The following is a 26,398-nucleotide window of genomic DNA, read 5'->3' as shown; positions in this document are numbered from 1 at the left end:
ATCTGTCAACAGTGAAATAAAAGAGAACATATTTTACAAACTAAAATTCAAAAACAACGCTGCATACAACCAGAAAACAAGTTACGGCTGGGAACTATACATTTTATATCAATATCATGATATGAGACTACATAACATTTATTTATTGAGGTATGACATAAGTGTTGTCTAAGTATACTTACTCAAGTACTGCACTTAAGTACAGTTTTGAGGTGCATTCACTTTCCTTGAGTATTTCCATTTTCTGCCACTTTATAGTTCTACACGGCTACATTTCGGAGACACGTATTGTACTTTTTACTCCATTTCATTAATTTGGTAACTTTAGTTACAAGTTACTTTGCAGACTTCATGTTGCATCAGAGCCAGAGTGGCACATTCTTTAATCAATATAATTTTTTTGACAATTGGATATAAAACACATTGATTCTGACAATCAGAAAAATTAGAATTATTGGATCAGATAATATCAAGTATTATATCCAGTACACATACATGTTAACATGTATAATTTAGTTTTACTTGTACTTTTGCTATTCAAGCATATTTAATATCTGACGTCTAAAGACTTTTGACTTTAACTTTTACTTTTAGTAGTATTTTAACGCAATATCTTTACTTACATACACATGAATTTTGAGTACTCCCACTTAGTCATTATATCCACATTACTGATGATTATTTATCAAAAATCTTACCGTGTTAATATTTTGGAAAATAAAAATGGTATTGTTTTGGAACATTCTTAAAATATCAATAAAGGAATTTGAGCAAATATATTGTGATCAGTATCGCGATATAGTCTCAGAATACCACAAGGTTAAAATCGTTTAGGTCCAATATAATCTAATAATCACATCTTTATGTACTGGAAGCAAAATAAGTCATGCAATCAATACAATTTCAATTAATGAAATATTATCTCAGAATTGCAACTACAAATTCTCCCCAATCCAAAATATCGTGATGCAGTGAATCACATCCCACTAGAATGAATGAATTAATGTCCCACTGCCAATCCTGACTGCCTGATCCCAGTGTGCACCCCTCCTCTAATTCTACGACTAAACAATGATATCAAAAGTGAATTATGGGAGACCTCTGGGGTTGATTGAGGAGAGTAATATGCCAAAAAACTATTAGAGTGGGAAACAATGGGAATAGACCCCTCTGGAGAAGTGTAAAAAAAAAAAAAAAAAAAAGGTTGAGAGAAGAGAGAATTGAGGATCAAGCCAAAGGGAACCATTTTGGCAGGTCAGGTTTGTAATTGATTGTCAATGGAAATCTCTGTGACAGTGGGGAGTTTGTCTTATCACGTCTCGTGTATTTGCTGATTCTTTCTGACGAAGAAATACGAAATGATCCCGAAAAAAAAAGCGCATGATTGACGTTGTGAGCCTGTTGCTGTAATATGGTGTAAACTACTGGCTGGGAGAGCCTTTAGCAAAATCGGTATCTGGCTTAATAAGCATGGAGAATTTCCTAGGAAGTACCATAGCATATTGAGTTACTTCTACATGCTGGAGAAGAAAAAAAAAAAGAACACTTTATTCAAATTCAGGTATGTCTTAGCAATTGTCATTCAGTTGTTTAGTCCGGTGGTTTAATTCGATTTAGGGGGAAAACAGCAATGCCAAATTGTGTCTTTCGATAACATCGCTGCAATGATTGAGTTATGCGTTATTGCATTTGTGACTCAAGTTTGGTCTGTTGCAGTGCAGTTTCAGGCTTTACCTGAGAACGGCTCGAGCAGCGAAAGAAGTCAGGGCCAAAATCCTTTCATTTCCTTCGTAAACCACATGTCATGTTCTATATTAGCTGGATAAAGGACGTATGTGCCTTCGTGTCTGTGCACCTTAGATCTGGCCGGAGATTTCACCCCCCCCCTTTTCTGCTTTTTTTTTCCTTCCCCTTCCTCCACCCTGTCTACTTTCCTGCAGTCTCATCTTCACGTGTCTCATTTTGTCTCTCTCTATCACTTCTCTCCCTCTCTTCTGTCCTCCTCCGTCGGTGCTCTGCACCACCGGCCCTCAGTCCATTCTTTGGGTAGCACAGGAAGTGAAACTGTAACACAGAGTTCACTTGTAATTGGCCACGGTCACGCTAACCAAACAGGAAGGAATCTGCAACTGATTAGAATTCTTCCTCCTGCAATAATAGTACCTCCCCCCACCACCTCCCCCCTTCACCCCCCGCCCCCACAAAATTAATTACATTCAGGGGTCTATTCCCACTATTGGTTTTCCTGTTTTGAAGCTGCATTATAGAAAAGGGAAGAAAAAAATCCCAGGACAACAGAGCCGAGCTAGTTTTTCAATTACACAGAGACAGGCTAAGTCATAAAGGGCTGAGGAAGCACAGGCAGACATCCATTTATCCATCTCTGCATCCGGGCAGGGAGCTACCGGCTGGTCAGATCAGTCAGCAGAGTCACAGACTGCTGAATAATCTCTGTCACACACACACACACACACACACACACACACACACACACACACACACACACACACACACACACACACACACACACACACACACACGCGCACACACACACCAGTACACACAGAAATGGACAGACTTCACGGTCTATGTAAAATAGATAAATGAAGAAGAAGAAATAAACTTTCATTCACAAATATTCCCCTGACTTTTAACAACAATTGCGGATTTATTTATTTATTTATTTATTTATTTATTTATTTATTTATTTATTTATTTATTTTTTCAGAATTTTGGTGATAGCAGGCCATTGCAATTTTTTTTATATACACCAAATTCCAAAGGCAAGTCAGTCTGAAACTATGTATGTGCCAATACATTACGAATCGTATGTTAAAGCATGACTGCGCGGCACCAGCTGGCGTCAACACCGCAGGAGCCAGGAGTCGACCGCTTTACACACAAATGTTCAAAAACAATCATCCTGTGTGCACGCTGCCCACCTGAAATTGTTCTGATGTTGCATTCTGAACAAGTGCATCGCTGGATGCGACATATTCATTTCACAGGAAGGTTAAGCACACAGGAACAGCGGCGCCGCGGCACACATGACATGTTTGAAATACTGCAGTGTTAAGCACCTTTCAAAATAAAATGAAAACTAAAAATCGGAGAGATGCATTTTCATCTCATCGTCACAGAGAGACACAGAGAGCCAGGGCTGCTTCAAAAATAAATGAATGCCTAACAATGTTTTTGATGTCCTATATTTAAATTTGTACGGTTACTTACATTACTCCTACTTCCCTGGTCTTGGAACTAATCCGATTGATATGGAAATGGGGTGCTCTGTTTCATGACAGAGTTGGGGAGAGAGACAGAGAGAGAATTCCCAGGTTCGCTCCTACTCAAAATGTGCTGAAAACAGATTTTCAGAATCCTTTGGCTTCATGGGATTGGTTATAGGGGATTACACAAAGCATTTAAAGCCCTACAATGAGCTGCTCTTTTCAATCAACAAAAAAGTCCTTCATGCTGGACACATTCTCCACACTCGAGAGGTTAATCAGGAACAAATTAAGTCAATATTGTGATTGTGTCGGGCGCCGTCAACACACAGAAGATTAAATATAGTGACGCTTAAATTTTAGAGTTTTAATTTTCTGTATTTATGTTGTGACAGAAACTTTTTTTAAAATAATTTATTAATTTCATTGGGGAATAGTTAACATTTTTATTTAGATGCACCGACTGAAAAATAGAAATAAAAATGGGGTAATGTGTGGCGTTCAGAATTATTTAGGCAAAAAATGCACAAAGCAAATGTTGCAACACAACTTGAAGTGAAGTAATTTCTGCACTTGTTTACAAATCAATCTAAACTATTCAGACGTCCCATGACTGTTTCAGTCAGAGTGGCTTAGACACAACTTTTTCAGGGATTCCTTTAAAAACTTTATCGAAACAAAAAATTATAATTAACAAAGTTCACAAACCAGGGACATCAGATCATGTCATGTCAATTTTATTTGCATTAAAGTCAAAATCATTTAAAATATATATTTTACAGTGTTTTATGAACATTTGTACACCATATTTAATGTAACTACCTTTTTAAAAAATTCTATAACTTTACTTTAAGAAAAAAAAAAAACACATAAAGGCTGAAGTAAACAATTGTCTTAATTTAACTTAACTTCCATTTAGATAAAAAAACATAGTTTCTGTCAAGCAAATAAAAGTCTGCAGCAATGTTTCCTAAAGCTCAGCAACGTCACTTCAACATCTGTGGTATGCAGCCACTGCAACAGCACATTCAGACAGTATCTCCGAGCTTCCTGTTCACCACCCGGGCAAATCCTTATCTGCTCGAAACTCTTCCTTTTTTTTTTTTTTTATCTTAAACAGCATTTAAAATCATCACTTACCAATTCCCTTCTTTAGCTGAAACAGCCGTTCAAGCGTGTGTTGTCTGTCATTGGGGTTGAAAATTGGGGAATGGGCTGGAAATTGGAACCACCGAGGATGCCGTCCTGGAAAAAGAGGAAATCAAAGTTAAATGAGATCATGCATGCCAAGAGAATGTTTAACCAAAGGGCAAAAAGGAAGCTGGAGATAACAGAGAAGAGAAAACCGCTTAATGTTGTGTTACTGCAGCCTGTTTGGAGTCGTGCATGCTTGTGTGTACGTGTGTGTGCGCGTATTTGGAGGTTGGAGGGGGTGTTACTTGTCAATACACATTAAAGTGTCATTTTATACATTTGTAAATATGTAAGTGTATGTTATTTTCAAAGTAAACAAACAATCTTTTTTTTGTATTTAAAGATGTATGTGTGCGAGCATGTGTGTGTGTGTTTTTACAGCCACACATGAATGTGAACATATAGTATTTACCACTTTACCTTAGTGTGTGTGTGTGTGCGTGTGTGTGCGACGACGGGTGTTATGAAAGTTCATCCCGTAGCGCAGTGTCTAAAGCCCGTTTGAAGTGGTGCACCGCAAACAATTAATCTTGAGCCTGTGATTGCACTGAGCCCCAGTGATGCAGATTTCCCATGACAAGTTCACTTCAAAAGACTGGAATCCTGCCCCACCCAGACTGCCTATGGTTAAGATGATAGACAGGCAGATGCTTTGTTTTAACATGAGAGGACATCGCAGCGCGCCGTGCACAAAGAGGTGGGCAGGGTTTGCTCTTCACTTTTTGTGTTTACGCATTTTCCCGACATTCATGTAACACATGCTGTCGCGCTGCCAAAAGCAAAGTTGGCCGATGTTTTCGGCGCATTTTTAAATGCAACTGGGTGAAGACGCGCATGAAATGAATATCCAACTTTTTGGGAAACGTCAGGGACGACTGAAAATGAACAGAGGAAACACGTGTGTGAATGTGTCCGATACATACTGGTATCTGTCATCAACAGATAACAAAGGAAGCAATGAAATGAGTTCAGTAAAATCGCTGATTATCTGATGTTTGATTAAAATTCTGTTGATCACAAGAGCTGTGAATAATCCTTTATCCAACACTGGCCCTCCAGATGACATCTACATTTTGCATTCGTATCTTTTCCCATCATTTTGTGTCTTCAACTGATGGAATCAGGCATCCCTGTGTAAGTTCTTCATGACAGACAGGCAGGAATGGAGCATGTCTGGATTATGTTTATTCAATTTAACTGAGCATTTATCCTCCCAGGTATTTGTTGCCAGTGTGTGTGTGTGTGTGTGTGTGTGTGTGTGTGTGTGTGTGTGTGTGTGTGTGTGTGTGTGCTCTGTGTGCGTGTAGGGCATAAGGAAGCGGAGTGATCATGAGAGAGAGGGATGACAGGAGTAAAGTTTCCAGTTCACGAGCTGAGGTAAGGGTGCACTGAGAGGGAAGCATGCAGCCAGCCTGCACATGTCAAGGTCAGATCGCATTCTTCTACAGGAACGAAGGGAGAGGTAGACAGATAGAGATCTCATTCGCATGAACCTTGATGTGGCTCTCACAGCAAAGATACGTCTGAGTCACGAAAAACACCGAGCAATCAGTTAAAGCATTTTATCTTCACATAAAGTATGAAACAAAATGTTTTACTGATGTCGCTTCACAGAGGTTTGTGATTGATAGCCTCCATAACTTTCATTTCTGCTTGCTGCTTCCTCGCTTCAATAACTCCCTCAAAGACAAAGAACCCACCTAGTTTAAAAAAAAAATTTTAAAAAAAATTAAAAAAACAGGTTAAAAAAACATGAAGTTGTCAATTTTACACAGGGTGATGTCATGTGAACAGAATACCTGTGGGTGTGTGCCATCTTTTCACTGAATCATTTGGCGCTGCGCTTTATTTCTTAATTCTCGATGCCATGAAACACTTCAGAAAGAATATCAACCCAGAAGCGATATTTTCTGCAAGCGAAAACTAGTTCAAAGACATTTTTTTTTCTTGCCTCGCTCCCCCCCACCAATACTAAACTTACTGTCCTGGCATCTAGTCAATTTCCAATTTGCAATGACTTTTACAAGATTTTTTACTGACTTTGCTGCAACGCTGAAGCCCCCAGGCCAGTGGGTCATATAATTATTATGTGCAGGAAATGATAAGCATGTTTTAAAAGTGAAAATTAGGTTTAATTGTGGTGTACGGTTGCAATGCGAGCATGAAATCACAAAAGTCAAACTTATGAGACTTTTGCATTATTTAAACAATTTGGTGGCGGCTGATTTACGCTCAGCATCAGCATCAAGGAGGGCTGAGGTAATATTCTGGACATATTTTAGAAGATGACTGGCTTAACTTCTGGACCATCCTTTTTATTTTCGCTCATAAAGTCTCCTGTATCCTTTTACATTATTACACGTGTCAGGTCGGGTGAAAATGAGAAGCACATTCTCAACAAATGGCCATCATTTGATTGAAGTCGGGCGTTAATTCTAGAGAGAACATAAACTCGAACGCAGCTTTTCCTTGTATGCAAAGTGCTGATCCTGGACCAGGGCTGGCACACAGAACCTCCAGGTGCCTAATGAAAGAGAACCTCAGACTTCTATTAGGTTTTGCCTCGCACCCCATACCCTGCACTTCAGTGCCAATCAGAATGCTAGGCAACAGACAGGAAATAGAATCGAATGTGCGAGGTGTCCTCGGAGTAACCAAAATAACGGCGAGTCCAATTTCCTCCTTTGTCACTTTTTTGTGGCTTTACACTCAACTGGAGAGCGAGCTGAGAAAAGAACGTGTTGTCGGCCTGACTGGAACTCTGGCAGCTCTCCTGCCCGTGTGTGAAGCTGACATCCAGTTTCCTGAGTGAAGTCATTTCCTCAGCAGACGCTTTGCACAAACACAGGACTAATATCCGAGTCGGTGTTTGGGGGGGTGGGGGTGTTCAGGGGCACTTGTGTTGAAGCAAAAGGCTGACGGCAAACGCTCACCTTTAAATTTAATTTCACCCTTTCATTGTCGAGTAACAGATAAGAGATTCAGTAGCCGCGCTTAACTGGGAAAATATTATGATGAATGGGCTTTTATTAGTGTTTTCCACCATTATTCATGACAATAACAATACAGTGTTCTCCGACGGTAATGGTTCATGTGTGTGGATGCGTCACCGAGGGAAGGCAAGGGTACTTGTTATGGAAACAGCGCCGTGATGAATGTGTTCGAGCAACTCAAACTTAATCTAAACTGCATTACATGTTGTTTTGAATATACCTCCCTGATACGCCTATCTTTAATGTACTATCAAGTGCAGGCGGCAGAATTGCTTTAGTCTCAAAATTCAGAGCAGCGGCAGCGAAGGGGGGAGAGAGAGAGAGAGAGAGAGAGAGAGAGAGAGAGAGAGAGAGAGAGAGAGAGAGAGAGAGAGAGAGAGAGAGAGAGAGGGAACAGCTTTAAAATACTGTCTGTGAGAAATGCAAAATTTATGAATACCCCCCTCACATCTCAGCTTGATTTATGTGAAATAATAATACACTATTTAATGCTTAAACATAGCTAGGAGCGATCCCTGGCTATCAAGATGTACAATGGAGTAATGGGGCTGGAAGACAAATCACCTTGTGGACTTGTGATGCTTATTTAAAGGTGCTCAGGCAGATATATTAAACTATATGTAATTGTACACTAACTCTGTGCTGTAGGCAGAGGCGGCAAAACACAGGAGGAGGCCGGTCATGATGCAGATGGAGTGGTGTAATCAATTTGACTCAAGCATCAGCATCCGCGGCAGAGGGGAGGGAGCGGGAGGGGAGGAGACGAGGGGAGACGCTTCGATCCGCCGCGTTGTCATCTTATTTAGGTTTTAGCCTTCGTTCACACATCCTGTATACGTCCATCTGCACTTGAGAAGTGTTGTAAACTTAGAAATCAGCTAAATAAGGCATATACAGGATTTTAAAGATTATGTGTTTTCTGCATGGAAATGGAGAGGTCAATCCAGCATGCATCTACGGCTGCAGATAACAATCATTTCCAGCGTCAATGTTGCCATTGTGATATGATTTACGATTCATGCAAATAATCATTTTTGCATCCCAGTTTTCATTTTTCCTGAAATAAAATGTTCAAAGATGATGACGATGAAGTAATATGTGTTGGGGTCTGCAGCAAACAAACACGTCCTCTTACAAGTGGAGAATAAAATTTAAAGGCAAGGGTCTCTGCAGCGCCACAGTACTTACTTATAATCGAGATTTGTCACACATTTTAACGTTATGGACACTGCACTGGGCCATAACAAATGTGATAATTGTGCATCCCTAGTCTTGATTAATCCATTGATTATTTGATTGATTAATCAATTAAGAAAAAAAATCATATTTAAAGAGCTGGAATAAGGGATTTTTTTTAAAAAAATCAATTATCAAAATAGTTGTCAATTAATTTAACTGTCACTGCAGGTTTACGTGTATCTGGTTGAAAGGTGAATTCTCAGGCTCAGCAGCTATAGTAGCTCCTGTGTGTCTATTGTAGGTTAAGGTGTGTTAGCTGTAAAGCAGACCAGGTTCAAACAGAGCCAGTGGTCACACGGATCCTGATTTATGATTCACTGATTGCCTCATTTAATTAAAGTAAATGGCAAAGACCAAAGCAAGGCCAAATTGTCCTGATCTGATGAATTGGCCCCCGTTTTTACCACCAAAAGCAGGTAGGGTAAATAAACAGGGTAATTACAATGGTAAATGAAGGCTCTGTGAGCGAGCCCTGTGGGCTGTGGGCGGCTCACCCAGGATGTACTGAAGAAGTGAACAACAGGCGTTCCCGTAACTTTCTTTTATCGTCCTCCCTCTGTCTCTAAAACCCGACGATGCCAAGAAAAACATACTTTGCACAGACACCTACCAAGGCACACACACTCTCACTCACATATTCAGTGACACACAAACCGCAGCTCTCCTCCCACCCCACCCCCCCATCCCGGTGCGTTCGTGTACAATTATAGCTACGGTGATCCACAGGTGTTGAATTCTTCTGGCAAGCCATAAAACATGATATGCATGATTTGTGCAGTCAGCCAGGTCTGTAATTTCATTCTCCTTTTCTTTCATTTTCCCTTCCTGGGCCACACGATCCATTTTCCTGCTTTATGAGAGTGCAGACACCCAAAGAGACTTTCAGGATGATTACATGCCCCGTGCCATGGGGGGTCTGAGGAGCCAACACGCCAGCCTAAGAGCCGTGTCAAACCCGGGTGAAAACATCTATTTGAATAAGGTTTTGAATATTTGAACCGCTCGAGGTGCGCTTCATTTATCCTCCTAGACATTCTCAAGTAAAAACTTCCAGACGAGCTATATCAGGTGCTCCAAACATATGTTTTGATCCACTTAAGCATTCAAAATATATGATTTTGCCCGTGTGAGCTCATGCGAGGAGCGTTGATTTAAGCTCGACGCACATGCCCTCATGGTCCTGTGAATGTCTGGCAAAATAAATCAAGCGTACCTCACATGGAGCATGTATTTAAGGCGATATTCATGTACACACAGCCGGGCCTGATGTCACAGCACGTGGGTTGGTCTGTTGGCAGGGAACTGCGATGTCCTCCAGGGGAAACTAAACAAACTCTGTCTGCCACTTTCACAGTGTTGCCTAAACGTGATCAGGGTGAGAGTTAGGTCCTCTGCTGCACACACACACACACACACACACACACACACACACACACACACACACACACACACACACACACACACACACACTCTTCATGGGTTATATTTATACACAAGCACACCTACAGTAAAAACGCCAAAGGAAGGAAACTATAAATTGAGTTTGTACATATTAAAACTGAGTCATTATAATAATCTGATCCAAGACTCACACAGGCGTATTTCTAATATTACTCTGAGATTTACCATGGCGTGCCGCTATCATAAATATAATGTTAATATCTATGTAAATACCTGCCTCTGTGGGTTTAAGATGAGGCTATGTTAAATAGTAAATGGGTGCATAAGGATAAATGAATGTGAGAGGCTAAATAGGCCACAGAGCAGAGTGTTTGCATACTGCACAATTTGGTTTGTTTTTCGCACAACCTGTCAACAGCAGGAGCTCCTCCAGCTTCAATCCATAAGTAAATAATATCCCAGCACAAACCGCAGCTTTAATCCTGGTGTGTGATTGACATTTCATATCTGTGACAATACTCCAAATAATTAAAAACAGAAATCTTGAAAGGTAATAGCTTCTCAAATCCATTAAGTAGTTAAAGGTTATGAGGGAAAAAAAAAAAAAAAACAGGATTATTGCTCACAGCAAAACTTCTAATTAAATGACACTACGTAATTTGTTTCTCAATCCCTTTCTCTTCATAAGCACAGCGCAGGTTAAATGAATGGGCAATGAAACATGTGTGTCATTTACCGTCACTCTGAGGAGACAACAAACAACATCCCCCCTCCCTGTTTCCTGTCTATATGTATGAGAGGAACAGCGAATATGGTAGATTGGATAAGCAGACACACAATTCCTGGTAAATTGTTTGCTTAATTACTTTTTCTTTTTCCTTTCTTGTGAGCACACATGCAAAGAGGGATGGTTCCCCCTCCTGGCTGCTCATAAGAAAGCCAAAGACTCGACGGTCTCCTGTGCCTGCCCCAAGTGTCACCTATTCACTCAGCTGTTGCTGCTTATGACCTGTGTGCAGACAGAGGTAACCGTGTGTGCAAGCATCCTCATTAACTTAGCTAAACACCCCAGCAACTGCTGGGTTAACTTTTAGTGCACTGTGAGTTTGCAGTTTTACTGCCCTTTCCTTGTTTCGCTGTTTGATTCTGGATTAAGAGACTTGTTCATTTATTTTAATTGCTTATGAATAGGCAACATCTCTATGCTTAATGATTTATGGATATTTTTAAAAAATAGGTATGGCCAAAAGAACTAAAAAGGCGATGACTCCATTTAAAAAGTTTTTTAAAATTCATGACTAGAGCTGCAGAGATTCTGTGCGTTAGCAGTACAGCTGTCAGGAGGTTTGTGGCGTCCTCCAAGAAATTGGAGGTGCAGTCACTTAACTGTAGTTTATCCATGGAGGTATTACATACACTCAGTACTTCATGAGATACACTGGTACAGTCGTTTGATTGCATTAACCGGTACAGTCTAATGCAATCAAACAACTAGTTTGTTGTAAGAACTAGAACTACAACTCAAGTAAATTACACTGAGAGGTGTTTCTAATGTTCTGCCTCCCACGTGTATTAAACAGGGACAATAAATTTGAAACACTTCCCACCGTTAATTATGATCTCATTAATAAACATATAATTTCTGACAATCTTTGTAAAAGGGATCATTTAAGACAGGGATGTTGTATTGAATTGATTGTACATTGTCCCTGTGTGTAGCTAAGGTGCTGATAAGACACACTTTTAATGGATCTACCATTTAAAGCTCCATTCAAACTAAGATATGAAGAGCAGCAATGGCTGAAAAAAAGTTTGACTATCAATCTTTTATCAACTCAAAAACACTTGACTAAAAAAAAGTAATTGGAGAAAAAGGCATAAACACTGGCTGCGACTAAAAATTATTTTGGTATATATTAATCTGATGGACGCTTTCTTAATTAACCACATTAATTGTTTGGTTTCTCAGCTTGATGATTCCAGTTTTCAAAATGCACAAGTCGACATATTCAAACTTGTTTTTTCTGACCAACAGCCCAAAACTCATTGCAGACCATGTGAAACAGCAAGTGTTCAAATTTCTGGAGTGAAATTGCTTTTGTTTTAAAAAAAATATCTTCAAGACTATTTAATTATTAGAATTGTTACCAAATTGGTTATTGCTAATATACTTATAAGTTAACATACATCAGTTAAAATATTTCAGCCTTGTAAAAAACACATATAGTTGACTCTCACTTAACTATAATGGCACCAAGTAGAGGACAGTTTTTCATCTATATCCTTCACAAATCCCTAGACAAATTCACAAAATAACCAATGTTAAAAGACAGTGGTTAAAAATTTCTGGATCGGTCCCCTTCATCTGGATGGGGTCTATTCTTTGCTGAGAACCATCCTCAAAGTTTGGTGGACATCTGTTTATTAGTTTTTGTGTGATCCTGCTGACAAACCAACCAACAAATAGAAACATGGGTAACATAACCAATAGTAGTAGTAGAAATAGCAGTTTATAATTTTTTTTTTCATTTTTTTTTTTTAAACATCCTCTTGCATTTAGTATTACAACTGCAGCTTGAGTTCCTGTTTTGAATCTAATGGACTGTTGACTGAATGTAAATTGACCCTCAGCCCTGATATGAAGCGCTCCGCTGATGGTAGAAGCATATTAAATGGAGAATCCAAGAGGTCCGACCCACCGTGCACCCCTTGCCCTCTGATGACAGAGAACAGATGAGCTGAATTTAAAATCATCCACAGCCACCACTAACCAGCCCGGCCGGTCTGTCTCTGCTCTCTGGTCACTGGCAGAGAGGATAGAGGATGGGGGGGAGGGATGAGGAGGAGGAGGTGGAGGTGGAGGGGAGGGCGTGAGACGAGAGGGGAAAGAAAAATGTAAGAGCAGCAAGCCTAGCAGATCAAAGAAAATAACATGGGAGAGGATATGAGTGCTTTGAGAAGTAATATAGCCGAGATAGCATCTGTTTTCCGTAGCATGCAGGAGGCTTGAGACAAGCCCAGGAAAGAGACAGCGGAGAGCGAGTGCACTTTAGCCGAGGATAAGACCAAACACAAATGGGTTATTAAGAAGCCCTCAATGTAATATGTGGCTGACATTAAAGTGTCTCCTTTTGAAATGATCCACTGTTGGGGATAGGGGGCTTTCCATGATACTCATGTTGAATAAATAATATGAAGGATCATTACAAGGGAGTAGATGTTTATATGTGTGTATAATCTGTCTTTTTGTAAAAGAGATTAAAGAAATAAAAACAGAAATGCCTGGCTGGAAAGTTCACTAAACCCCAAGAAGTGCTTTTTTTTAGCAAAAAGATCCAAAAGAAACATTTTAGATGCGTGTGAATGATTATAAAAGCCTTATTGGTATCTTTGAACTCAGTAGGGGTTTTTATTATTTGCTTCATTGGGTGTTCATTTTTTACTTATCAAATGCGATGCCTTGATTGATCATGCAAAATCTCACCAGTATAAAATGCATCTCATTCTTTATTTTCATACAGATGCTTTATTGGGGTTTAAGACTATTTTCAGCACAACAAATGATCCGATCTGAGACACAAACTCTGTGCAGGACACTCACGCAGTTGTCTAGTTTAATTTCTATGCTCTATATAGTATATCAAAACCATTCATAGGTCGCGCTCCCATATGAGCCTCCTGAAGATTGAATAATGTCCTTCCTGATCCGCGCTGCAAGAGGCCATATTGGATCCAGATTTCACTGGTTCAAAAGTCATTTCATTCCCCTTCATTTCTCCCTCTCTCTCTCTCCCCCTGCTTTATTCCTCTGTCTCTCTCAAGCCCTCTCTCTGCCTGCTTTATTTATTGCAGGTCCAGTGGTGTGGTACAAAGCCATTACCCGCGCATATGTACCTTTTTGAATAATCAATAAATAATTATTTTATTATTTAATAGGATCGTATGGGAAAAGGAAATGGGTTTTATTACATAAATCCATCACATGTGATGAATGACCACACTTGTAAAGTTGGACGGGGGAGAAGAGAAAGTGGTCGGACGGACCGTGCGCCTGCGCTCAACTGCCGTGCCTCGCTGAGCACTTTCTCCATGCGAGGTTGTAAATATGACATTTTTGTCTCTTTGGGACTGTCAATTGGAGTGCAAGGGGAATGAGGGGGGAATGGGATTGTAAATTCAGAGAGATTAATTAACCTTTTACATTTGCGATTCAGCCCTGCATCTTGTTCTGTATATTGTGACCCCTGTGAGCTGAGGGGTGAGAGACCTGGCCACAGACGGCCCAGGGAGTGCAGACGTCTCATTCCAAATGAGTTATTAACAGAATTTTTTGAATAGATGGAAAAATTGTAGCCCAGCCATTTAGTGTCATAAAGGCCGGGTTGGCTAGGCGGCAGGGGCCTCCCAGGGACAGGAGGCAATACCATTACAATCAAATCTGAGATGGAAGAGGGATTGAGCTGTCCATTCTGAATTTTTATATTGTCAGAGGGCCGGGGAGGAAATAATGCCATCCTGGAGTGTATTAACCTCTGGCTGGGGAGAGAGGACAGGGGGAGAGAGAGAGAGAGACAGAGAAAGAGGGAGAGGGAGAAAGTGAGAGAGGAGAGGAAGGGGGGGTGGCAGAGGGAGGGATTTGAGATTGGACAGCAGGGAGAAAAGACGGCTAGAAGAGGGAGGGGAGGGATGGAGGGGTAAAAGAGAGTTTCATGCCTTGTGCTGGGGGAAGCCAAAGAGGGAGAGACAGGGATATGAGATGGCCAAGACACAGAGCCAGAACAGAAGACCGGAGAGTAGGGAATAATGCAATAAGGATTTGGAGAGAGAGAAGCATATACGGACAAGACTGTGTGGGGGAGGAGGAGGAGGAGGAGGAGGGGAGTTGATGGGAAAGACTGAGAGGAAGAGAGGGGAGAAGAAGCAGTCTGGACATAATGAGGGAATGACAGGAAGGAATGAACAGAGGAAGTTGCAGGGATAGAGCTGGTCCACCTGACCACAATATCAACATGACACCTGAATATAATAATCTCAATATTATTTTGATCCTCAGTTTCAGTTCTGTGCACTTTTTCCATTCCATTTTTTACAGGGCATTATTTCTTTGACTATGGTTGTGGATTCACTGTAGATTCTTCACTGGAAAATATATAGCAATAACATGATGTAAAAAAAAAAAAAATGAATTAGGATAGACTGATTACTGGCCTGATATTCAGTGTCTTTCCGATTTTCAGTATGTGTGATTTTTTCTGTCAGATGACTGCCAATAAAATAAACTAATTTAAAATGTGCTCCAATGCAGCATCCTGTGTCCTGTCCACAACCCTGTCTGATTGGTGACACATAACAATTAATAGCCTATAAACACCAAAATGAGATGAATCTGCATAGTAACTAGTAACTGAATGTATGAAATAAATGTAGTAGCGAGGAAGTATAAAATAGCAAGGACATACTTAAGACACATCAGATCTAGGGCTGCAGCTATCGAATATTTGTAGAATTGAGTACTCTACCGATCATCCCATTGATTATTTGAGTAATCTAATAAAAATAATTTTGTATGATTAAACAGTACCAAAAAATGCATAACGAAAATGACAGGCCTGTTAAATAGACCAAGCAAGTGGCTTTTATTCCTGAAAAAAACATAGTTATTTATTCCATCTCGCAGCTGTCATGTGCTACAGCCTCTACAAATACCATACGTTCTAACTAGCGATGGAAGGCTACATTAAATTAGCTAACATCAGTGTTTACATTAGCTTGTGTCTGCAACACACTGGATGCTTTCAGTTCAGATGTTGAATCATTGTTGAGTGTGAAATGATCCCAAACTTGGACATTCTCTGTCTTTTACGGACGGTTTCCTGGCTCTCTGCCATCGCGCAGTCACATCACTCAATTCTGAACGCAGTGGTGTGTGTCCGCAATAAGAGTCCGTGTGGAAAAATGATCCCTGAGCTAAGCAAGCCACATAACACGGGTGATAGGAATTAAACAAAGCCTCGAGGCAGAGATTTTGCTTCAACTATTTTTTGTAATCGAATTATTCGAGTTACTCGAGTAATCGTTTCAGCTCTAATCGCATCACATCACTGGTTGCTCTAAATGTTGACACTCAAGATTTTCATTCTTCCTGCAAAATCAACTCTGGTTCCAAAAATCGTTTATTGGTTTCCTTGATTTCTAATCATCGGTTTCGGCCCTGAAAAGGCCATGTAGGTGGACCCCTTTATTTAAAAAAAAAAAAAAAAAAAAATGAAGGTACAGGAGTATAAGCAGCAAGAAGGTACAAGGTCATCACGCAACAGAACGGCCACCATCAGTGATAAATTATTGTAACTGATATGTATGGTCATTGGTTTCTGATGTGTCAGCCTATAAAGAGTATTTCAGTGTTGTAGCTGGTTAACAGGTTTCTAATTTCAATACATGTTTTATATATTTTGTTGGTATATTTAATATATAATTTGCAAATATATTTTGATAGTTCAGTGTACAAATGCATCTGTAAAAATGTATTTTCTTAATGTGCACACAACCATAGATGTACCAAAAAAGAGTAGTGGAATAAAAAGTCATATTTATTTTTGAATGTTGAAATAATCTAGTACAGTATTTAAGTACGTGTAATTGGTTACTTTTTACACTCTCGACTGCCCTCAGGCTTCTGGTTTTAGGTTAAAAAAAATACAGAAAGAAAGGAAAAGAAAAACTGGGCTCACATTGTTATCAACTTAATAATTAAACTGTCCTCTTAACTTCGAACGGAACTATTAATACATGCTATCCATAAGCTGGAGGGGGAACATGCGTGAAGAACCTTCTCACATGACGGACCCGTGTTGCTAAACTGGACTAACTAGCAAAACTCGCTGGTGTTAAACGTTGGCGCTAATGTTGTGATGACAGGAGGCAGCAAACTCACCGTATAACTCCAGATGGATCCTTCAACAAAGGTAAGACGTGCAGACCGTCGTGACACTGTGTCGTTTTAACTGAACTAAAATGGTTGCGTTAACTTTCCGACCCAGTGCTAATGGCGCAGGTTAATTTAGTTTAACACATTTAACACCAACTTTAAATACACCGCCGATAACGTTGTTCACCTGCCACAGCGCATGGCCACGTAGACCAATAGCAGCGCAGTTCAGAGGTCGTCAGAGGAGCGGAAGTTGTTGGCTGCCTCTGCCACTGCAGCAAGTGCAGGCGGCGTTTAGCAGGCTAACAGGCTTTTCGGCGTGTTTTTGTGCAGTGTGTCATTGAAGAGGAAGAGCGTGAAAAAGCTCGAAATGTGCGCAAGATGAAATCGCCATGTCCTGGGAGACGATTTTCTTTGGGATCGCCTCTGAAGAAGGGGATACGCTAACGTAAAGAAACCCGGAAGTGTTGTTAAAGGTAACAAACCTGCTACTATAGCCTGCTTGTTTGGCAGAGAAATCAATGTCAGGGTTGAAATAAGTCGCTAATAGTAAGCGAGTCATACAATGGCAGTGTTACCGATGGGATTACCGCTTGTGTTAGAGTGCTTAAAATAAGCTAGCTAGTTAAATGATAGCGCTTAACGGTACTAAAGGCATTAGCAGCCGCTGCTTCATGCAGCCTAGGTAACGTAAGTGGCTATGTTACTCTCTAATCGCATAACATGTTTGAAATGTTACTGTCAGTCAGCTACAACCAATCTACAATTTCGGGGATATTCAGATGACTGTTATGCAGCGGTGTAGTGTCTTGGATTAATATTTTTGACTGCAGAGCACAGATATATAATTGTTTTTTTTTCCACTCACACTCACCCTTACAATCAGAGCTGAATGTGTATACATGTTAAACACTGCCTTCAACATAAACACTGTTACTACTAACCAGGAAGGGGCTCTGATCAGTAATACAAAAAAGAACAGAAAGGATAATATACACAGTCCTGTGTAGTGTCTGCAGTGTCACAGAGACTGGCTGGCAAGTGTTTACACTGTGCTCACGTCTTTTGAATAAGATAACAAACAAAATCCATGCCCATATTCAAACACTACAGAAAGCTGCTTCACCCGATCCTCTATTTTCAGCATGATTCCCTTGTGCAACAAGTTGAACAGGTCTTAGTGTTGACGCTGTCGCTATGGTTATTTTTTTTATGTTCAGGTGAGGAAAAGCTTAGCTGTGTCTAAGTTTGTCCCTTCCATCTTCTACATTCAGGTCTCTACACTTCGGTTATGTGCCTAATGTAAGTAACTTTACTGCTTAAAAAGTGCATCTGCATTGCTAATTAACAAGAAAGATCCAACACTTGCAGCTTGGGCAGGAAGAAAATGATGTCCTATGTAATTATTACCTGAATCTCTCTTTGTGTTCCCATAGCTCCCAGCAGCCACAGACACGATGAGTGCCAAATATGGCCTGGTGGGCTACAACAGTTCACGGAAGCACATCTCGATCTCCATTCCATCATCCACAGAGGTGATGTCACCGCACATAAAGTCTGTGGAGGAGCTGAGGGTCCTAGGAATCAACCTAAGCAGCTTTGGTGCCCCCACACAGTTCTTCATCTGTGTGGCTGGAGTCTTTGTCTTTTACCTCATCTATGGATACCTGCAGGTAACGCAGGCTGAAACAAACTGAGTTCCTCTGAGACATGCACTTGAGCAAACACACACACACACACACACACACGTGGTAAAATATCATGACGTAACCAAGTTTGTCCCAGTGAAAGGATGGGGCTGTTTTACATGCTCTGTGTGTCTGTTTGCATGTACAAATACAAACAGCAAATTTAGCTTGGTGTAGGTTTGTTCCTGATAAAGATGCTGGTACAGATACAGATGTCTTAGAAGAATTTAGATTTTATTTGCTTTATTGATAATAAAGTAATGGAAACGTGACATTTGTTTGGATTTTTTACCTGACATGATTTTAAAAAAGATTCCAGATTGGCTGATGCAAAGATGGACTTGTTCATAAAGCGATTTCAGTTACATTCCAGTGTAATGTAGCCCTTATATGAATGATTGTATTTTACAAGGTGGGCCTCAGAAAGCTCATTATCTGCTTTGTGACTCTCTGTATGTCTCTCCACACAGGAGTTGATATTTTCCGTAGAAGGATTCAAGCCTTTCGGTTGGTACCTCACTCTGGTCCAGTTTGGCTTCTACTCCATGTTCGGACTCGTGGAGCTTCAGCTCACACAGGACAAGCGCAGAAGGTAAATAGTCTCCTGCTGTCACATGACATGCAGTATTCCTCTTTTGTTTATCCAGCTTCTTGACTTCCACCCATAACAAACCATATTTATAGACTGTTTATGTCTTTAATTGATGTTTTTGGAGGAATTGGGGCTGACAAACGTTTGTTAAATCATCTGAAACAGTTTAATAAGGAAATGTGTTTATTTCGCTGTCTTCCAGGATACCAGGGAAGACCTACATGATTATAGCCTTTTTAACAGTGGGCACTATGGGCCTGTCCAATACCTCCCTGGGCTACTTGAACTACCCCACCCAGGTTATCTTCAAGTGCTGTAAACTTATCCCAGTCATGATTGGAGGAGTGTTTATACAAGGTAAGCTGAACCAGCCTTACATATGCAACTACATTTTTCTTTTTTGGGCATTTTTTCTTTACATTATTTTGATTCTTTGTACTATGTACTTAAGATGTGCTGCTCTGTCATTGTGTGTCGACAGCAGCTCTCTCTTTAAGCCTCTGGCTTCCTCTGTATAAAAATTGTTTGGCAGACGACTCCTATATTCTGGGGTTTTGAAGTTGTCATAATAAGTTGTTGTAATTGTCATTTAAACAAGGTTTGTCAACCAGGTCTACTTTGGGTGTGCGATATCTTAACTCACTTTTGATCACCTGAAGTCAAAATTTTAAAGTCAACAGCAGTATTAAGAACGTTAATTTGGTGATTGTATTGATGCATCTGTATGACCTACAGTACTGCAAACAAGACCGTCATCAAGAGGATTGGCTATTTCTGTGTAATTTAAATAGTTAGGCGTAATGACTGTCACTGGGTCAGATTCCAACTAATCCAACCTGGATAAGTGATTAACCTAAAGTTATGGTTTATGGTGAAGTGCTGAGGATGAACTGAGGGGTGTCTGGATGACACAGTACGGTACCAAAACAAAGTTTACTTTGTTTCAAAATCATTCTCTTTTGTCCAAAGTGGGCACAAGAATAAAACATGATAATAATATCCCTTTTTTAGCTTCAAGACAAACTCTTTAACTATAAATGTCAATTAATCCAAAATGATTAGGGTCAAAGAGATGAGGATTGGGCCTTGAGCCGTTAAAACATGTCAGGAACTGGATTTTTCTCTTTAGAACTCAAAGAGACTAAATCATCAGCATTTTTATACAGAAGATAAATTAACTTCTAAAGAATAAATGTTGCATCATCAAGGAAAAAATGGCACTGAACTTAAAACGATTTAGCCATCGTCACATTTTACACCTCATTTCAGTCATCTTACATGTTTCCTTTGAAGCAATGACCACCTTTCAACATGCGGCACCTCCCTTTTATCAAAGTGTGTTGTTTTCAGTTGGCAGAGCCCAGTCGGCCGTGCTCTTCCCGGTTCTGTCTGTGCTTTCATCCTCACATCGGCCTTCTCAAGGTTCTGTGTCCTCAGCGTCAGACAGGTTTTGTGCATTTTTTTTCTTTTTCATGCCCTCTCTCCCTCTCTCTCTCTGGATGGGTAGATGTGAGGCCCACGGTCCCTCAAGGGGTCGAGTGGGAAAACAGAATTTGTTCACTCGGAATGCAAAGAGGAAAGAAAGTTGGAGAGAGGGATGGCTGGATGAAGGGAGGGGTGCGGGGCTGCATCTGATGTGAGGCCCTTCAAAGGCGTGTCGGGGGGGAATCAAAGCCGACCACGGCCGACCTGATGCTGCGTCCCCTTGTCAACCTCAAGGCATCTATCCATCAGCTTGCTTTCGGAAGACTCCTTCATCCTGTTGTTCTATTTTTTTTCCTCAAACTTTTGCTTTTTCACACAGGGTTTTTTTTTTTTTTTTGGGTGCATTGTTGCGTGCACAGCCTCCGAAACTTTGAATTGAAAAGAAAGACCCGCTGTAAAAACTTTTAGTAAAATTTTTACCTGAGTTCAAAATCAACTTCTTTTTATTTAAAAAATAAATGGTCACCTTTTGAAGATTTCTTCGCAAGCTGTGCTGGAGGGGAAGTACTCTCTGCCTGCACAATGTCTCAGTTTGGTTTCTCTGTTTGTGATGTTACAAAAAGGTTTTGGAAGTCTCACCAGTTGCATACATTTCAGATTGGATTTCATGCTGATATAACCTCTAAAACATATTCCTTGTTTTCTCCTTTGTGAATTGGGTCCAAATGTGATTTCACAGGCTTTAGGAGCTTCAGTTTCTGATTCCAGAACTGCAGATAGAAACATCCAAAAGGATTCACATCTATGTGCTTGTGTTCCAGGTAAACGCTATAATCTGGCCGATGTGTCTGCTGCCCTCTGCATGAGTCTGGGACTTATCTGGTTTACGCTAGCTGACAGCAAAGTGGCTCCTAGCTTCAACCTCACAGGTACTTTCTTCTCCATCCAACAGCAGACTACAACTGTTTCACAAAAATGCTGTAATGCTGTAAGTGATGAAACCACATTTTCACGCCATATCAGCATGGTTATTTTGTCTTTACTAAAAGGCGTGTGTTTTTTTTCATATGCATATATTTTTCCTGTCAAGCCCGCTGTCTTCTCCCTGTATGGCTTCAGCTGAAATACACGATTTGTTTTCAGTTGTCTACGTTTTTTATGTTTATGTGTATTTGGCATGCAGGCGTTCTCCTCATCTCCCTGGCACTGTGCGCAGACGCAGCCATTGGAAACGTGCAGGAGAAAGCAATGAAACTCCATAATGGCTCCAACTCTGAAATGGTACCATGTTGAAAAAAAAAAAAAAGAGTTTGTATGTGTATTGGAAATTGGATCTGTTTACACAATAGTGGAGGCAGGTGCAGAAAAAAAAGCCATGTTTTTGCTCTGAGAATAGTGTTTTGTTTTTTGTGTTTTTTTTGTATGCGATGTCACTGACTGGGTTGTGTTGACAGGTGTTGTACTCGTACTCCATCGGTTTCGTCTACATACTGACAGGCCTGCTCTGTGTGGGCGGGCTGGGGCCAGCAGTGGCATTCTGCTCAGAGGTGAGTTCACCTGAAGACAGTAGGGCTAGATACCCCTGGCACTTCATGTGGCCGCCCACAGACTGATACCATCACAGAGGCTGTTGACTGTATGCATCTGCAACTATACTGTGAGGTGCATACTTGCAGCCAAAGCCAAATGTAAAATATGCAGAACAGTTAGTCATATATAGTATGATAATTATGGATGTGCACAAGACATCCCAAATAATAATTACAATCATGTGTCTCGTGCTCCTGCGTGACCTCCTAATATGTCACTTTAATTTAGCAGCATGCTCCATCAAGATGTGTATTTTCTCACTGTAAATCCTGCTGTTACTGCAGATTGGTGAGGTTTCTGTGTTAAACACACTCAATGATTTCCTCCCTCCCAGCATCCAGTCAAGACGTACGGTTACGCATTCTTCTTCTCTCTCACGGGTTATTTTGGCATCTCCTTCGTGCTGGCCTTGATCAAGCTCTTCGGTGCCCTTGTTGCAGTAACAGGTCAGAGCATCTCCTTTCTTTATGATGGGATAATCAGATTAATAGTTGATTTGTAATTTTAGTGTGGACAGAAAATTGAGATAATTCACAATATTTTTTTCCTTTTTTTTTTGAACAGAATTGAATTGTTACCCAGCTGTAGACTAGAGATGTCTGTTTGAGTTTGTTAGAAAGTCACATCTGTTGAGCTTAACTTTCCTGTCTGTAATTAAGAGAAACCACAAATGCGTTTTACTCCTTTGCAGTGACCACTGGGAGAAAGGCCATGACTATTGTACTTTCCTTCATGTTCTTCGCAAAACCTTTCACTTTTCAGTAAGTACCGTCACCTTTGGACTTTGATCAGTTTGCTTCTAGTTTTAAAGTGAGCCCACACCGACCTCTCCTTTGACTGCAACAGTGGAACTTGATTTGGCTCCCCTGCCCCCTTGGTTTTCATGTCCTCAGACCATTTTCAGACCTTGCTCTTCCTCCTTGTCCTCCCTCCACTCTCGCTCACCCACCACCTCCTCTGTGCTGTCAGAAGGGTCTTGTTTACTGCTGTACCTCTTCTGCTCTGTTTCTTCAGCGTGACTTCTGACATGCACGCACACACTCAACACAAGATAGAAAAACTTTTTTTTGTATCTTCATGGCCAATTTCATTCTCCCTCCAGCTGGTGTGTGCCCTCTACCGTTGCTGGACTCGCAGTCCCTTCCCTGGCTGCAGTTTACACTTTCTAAACCATTTTTATTATTTTTTTTGTATTGCTAAACAGCTAGTTTGACCAAGTGCTAAACTCTACATGAGCTAAGTGTAGATCAATAACAAATTAAATAAAAGGGAAGGCTTACAGACACCACCTCCCATACATCATAGCTACAACAGCTCACTTAAAGAAAAAAAAATCAACCCAGTGTTGGTAGCATGTCAAAATTTGTTCAAATATGTGTTCTGGAAAATGATATATTTCGAATCGCGTACAATAATATCTTCAAAAATATGATCTTTTTAAACCTCTGGTTTGATGGTTTGACATCTCCCATCTGGCAACACTGTTACTGATTCTGACGCTTAAATCTTTGAGTGTGTAAAGGATAAGATGTCTGACATTATGCAATTCCCATTGGCAGATTTCAATAACAAATTTAGATATGCTGATGTTCAACAACTGGCTTTTTTTTTCATATACTTTGTACTTTTTTGCCAGTATAGACATGACTTTTCTCTTAAAGTGCAGTCATAATGGTCTTAATTAGGTCACATCATTTCCATATTCATCAAACCATTTAGAGGCCTCTCATGGCCTGTATAGAAGAATCAGCATGTATTTAATTACTGAACGTGTTTAGATTGTCCATCTAACACATCTAGAAGAGATCTATCAAATGCATAGTGCATTTTCTTCTTCATAAAAACCAGTATTTTTATTTTTCGCTACCAGTCTTCTTTATTGCCATTGATGTGTTTATTGTCATTATAGCCATTTAAAAGAATGTGTATTGTGTCACATAAACAAAAATACAGGGTCCTGCTCATTGTTTCACAGCACTGTTTGTGGTCTTAAGCTCCAAAATGTAACACGTATATGGGAAATTTAAGTGGCTCAATGACCATCTTCACACTGTACATCCTGTTATTGTGTAACCTTTCCGTCTCTTGCTCCTCAGGTACATATGGGGCGGCCTTCTGGTGCTCTTCGGCATCTTCTTGAATGTTTACAGCAAAAACAGAGAGAAAATGAAGCTTCCTTCCATCAAGGACCTCAGGAGCTGGCTGCTGATGGGAAAGAAAGTCCGATTTCTCTCACAAGACGTATAGAAGGGCACCCACGCACGTGGTGGAAGTCCTGCGCCGGCAGACTGTACGTCTGTTCAGATGGAGAGTCCAACCAGCCCACCTGGTTCAGGGGATGCAATGAAGCACGTGCCCCACGTTACAAACCTCATCACCACCAACACCGAGCCAAGGATCGGTGTACAGAGTTTGACCACAGACCAGCCTGAAAATCAGCTGACACACGATTGAACTACAATGGGTGATAGAGTCGCTGTATCCCATCTCTATCTGCCAGCCACACCACTGGTGTAACTCAAACTCTCTGCAGCAAACTGAAGGATCATAACTGTTTTTATTACAAGGGGATCAATGCTAGTGGGCTCTTTGAGCAGTGCTTGAGAGCTCCACAGGAACAGTCCAAACTTGGAGGACAACACTGAGGACTTTAAAGACTCTCTAAAGGGAAGCCAGCGCCTTAGCCAACCAAATCGCACAGTTTGCACTGGAAATGACTTAAACCCTTGAGTGGTTGGGGAAAAAAACAGAATTGTTGGAGGAGAATAGCACAGAGTGACATGTGAATCTGTCATGTCTGAAAATGAATGTTTGTCCCACACCCTGAAAAAAAAACATCTTGATTTAAAAAAAAAAAAAAAAAAAAAAGGCATATTTGCCCTCGCATGTGCCAGGAAGACAGAACTAAACTTTGTTTTACATAATCATTGTCTTGATAAAAAGTGGCTTTTTTTCAAAGTTTATTGGTAATTTATATTTGTCCTATTTCGTTGAACATGTGGGATCTGTGCGATCATATGGTGACATTTCTAGGAATCTGGAGACATTCTCTCCTTTGTACATCAATACATTAAAAACACCAACTGCCATAATTTGCTAACCATGTGTTTGGGTGAAAGGGTACCATTCTTTTTACATTAAAACAAACTGAGACATTTCTCTTAAAGTACAGTGTCTTTGTGCTTGTGTGTGTGTCTCTCGTCAGCCTACCCTTATTCTCTCCCCTTGCACCGCTTGAGAGAAGAGTTGATATATTGCCAAAGTGTGTGTGTGAGTGTGTGTGTGTGTGTGTGTGTGTGTTTATCCACCCAGTGGCCTTAGGCATGTTTGATTAGGAGTCCTAAAAAAAGATAGCACTGCTAGACAGAAAATAAACAGCAGTCTTCGCTGTGCCTGTGCCGAGGCTGTCCTATTCATTTGGATCCATCTTGTGCGTGTGTGTGTGTGTGTATCAGTCATTCACATGAATACCAGCCTCCATTTGTGTAGGCGATGATGTAATGAAATTCACACCTGGTTCCTTCAGCAAAACACTACAGTTTCCTCTGTTGGCCCGTTCAATTATGTCATTTTGAGATTTACTCTAAGCTTTTTTTTTTTTTTCTTTTTACTTCTCTATAACTCAGTGAAGATGGCATTTGTACCAATAACTTTTTTTGACTTGTTTTTTCCTGTCTTTCATGTTTACAACACCATCACTTAATAGAGAATGAGTCCTTAAACCCGGACCTGAGAAAGCATTTTTGCATCTTCTGGACCTTTCTTCTTTTCTTCTGGGTCTTTGGTTGATGCCTGAAATAATGGCTGTGGTCAACACAAGCTAAAGACAATTTTACATTTTGTTCTATGACGTAAAATATATCAATAAATACCCCACACAGGAATTTTGAAGCTTTTATGTGCCCTTGCAGTTTCTAGCAAGAGGCCAAATTAAAATACATAAGTTCTTGGTGGAATTTAAACATCACCATCATCTTTCCAACTTCTAAATTGATCAAATTATATAGTGTAGTGGTGGTGGTAATGTTGAAGTCGTGCATTTACTTCAGGCAGTTGCATTTAGGCTTTACAGGTGCAAAATGTGAGAATCAGCAACCTGTCAAATTCATGGTAGCTTCAGT

The 26,398-nt window shown here is 40.4% G+C and overlaps 1 protein-coding gene and 1 long non-coding RNA gene across 10 annotated transcripts in view; one reads left to right on the top strand and one right to left on the bottom strand.

The window, feature by feature from the left end:
* Nucleotides 1-17,124, bottom strand: part of LOC119008874 — a 95,623-nt gene extending 78,499 nt beyond the window's left edge. For all 4 annotated transcript variants that reach the window (XR_005071580.1, XR_005071581.1, XR_005071578.1 and 1 more), the window contains exons 1-2: nucleotides 16,989-17,124; nucleotides 4,368-4,472 (exon numbers count right to left, since the gene is read on the bottom strand). This is a non-coding gene — a long non-coding RNA (uncharacterized LOC119008874). The remainder of the gene's footprint in view (nucleotides 1-4,367; nucleotides 4,473-16,988) is intronic.
* slc35b3 (solute carrier family 35 member B3) lies at nucleotides 16,862-25,446 on the top strand. Of its 6 annotated transcripts, none has more exons than XM_037079584.1 (11): nucleotides 16,889-17,019; nucleotides 18,203-18,284; nucleotides 18,419-18,655; nucleotides 19,141-19,262; nucleotides 19,465-19,619; nucleotides 21,509-21,616; nucleotides 21,871-21,968; nucleotides 22,142-22,234; nucleotides 22,612-22,723; nucleotides 22,969-23,038; nucleotides 24,374-25,446. In XM_037079584.1, exons 3-11 carry the CDS (start codon nucleotides 18,440-18,442, stop codon nucleotides 24,522-24,524), a joined length of 1,125 nt encoding a protein of 374 aa, XP_036935479.1. In that variant the 5' UTR covers nucleotides 16,889-17,019; nucleotides 18,203-18,284; nucleotides 18,419-18,439; the 3' UTR covers nucleotides 24,525-25,446. The 6 variants fall into 6 exon arrangements, with proteins under 6 accessions (XP_036935477.1, XP_036935479.1, XP_036935482.1 ...); XM_037079587.1 differs by having other exon boundaries at nucleotides 16,914-17,019; nucleotides 18,257-18,284; XM_037079586.1 differs by lacking the exon at nucleotides 16,889-17,019 and adding an exon at nucleotides 17,240-17,458 and having other exon boundaries at nucleotides 18,257-18,284.
* The last annotated feature ends 952 nt before the right edge of the window (nucleotides 25,447-26,398 follow it).

Source organism: Acanthopagrus latus, chromosome 19 (genome assembly GCF_904848185.1).
Source record: "Acanthopagrus latus isolate v.2019 chromosome 19, fAcaLat1.1, whole genome shotgun sequence".
In the NCBI taxonomy this organism is placed as follows: domain Eukaryota; kingdom Metazoa; phylum Chordata; class Actinopteri; order Spariformes; family Sparidae; genus Acanthopagrus; species Acanthopagrus latus.
The sequence above is the reverse complement of the archived record's forward strand: the minus strand, read 5'-3'. Positions and strand labels throughout refer to the sequence as shown.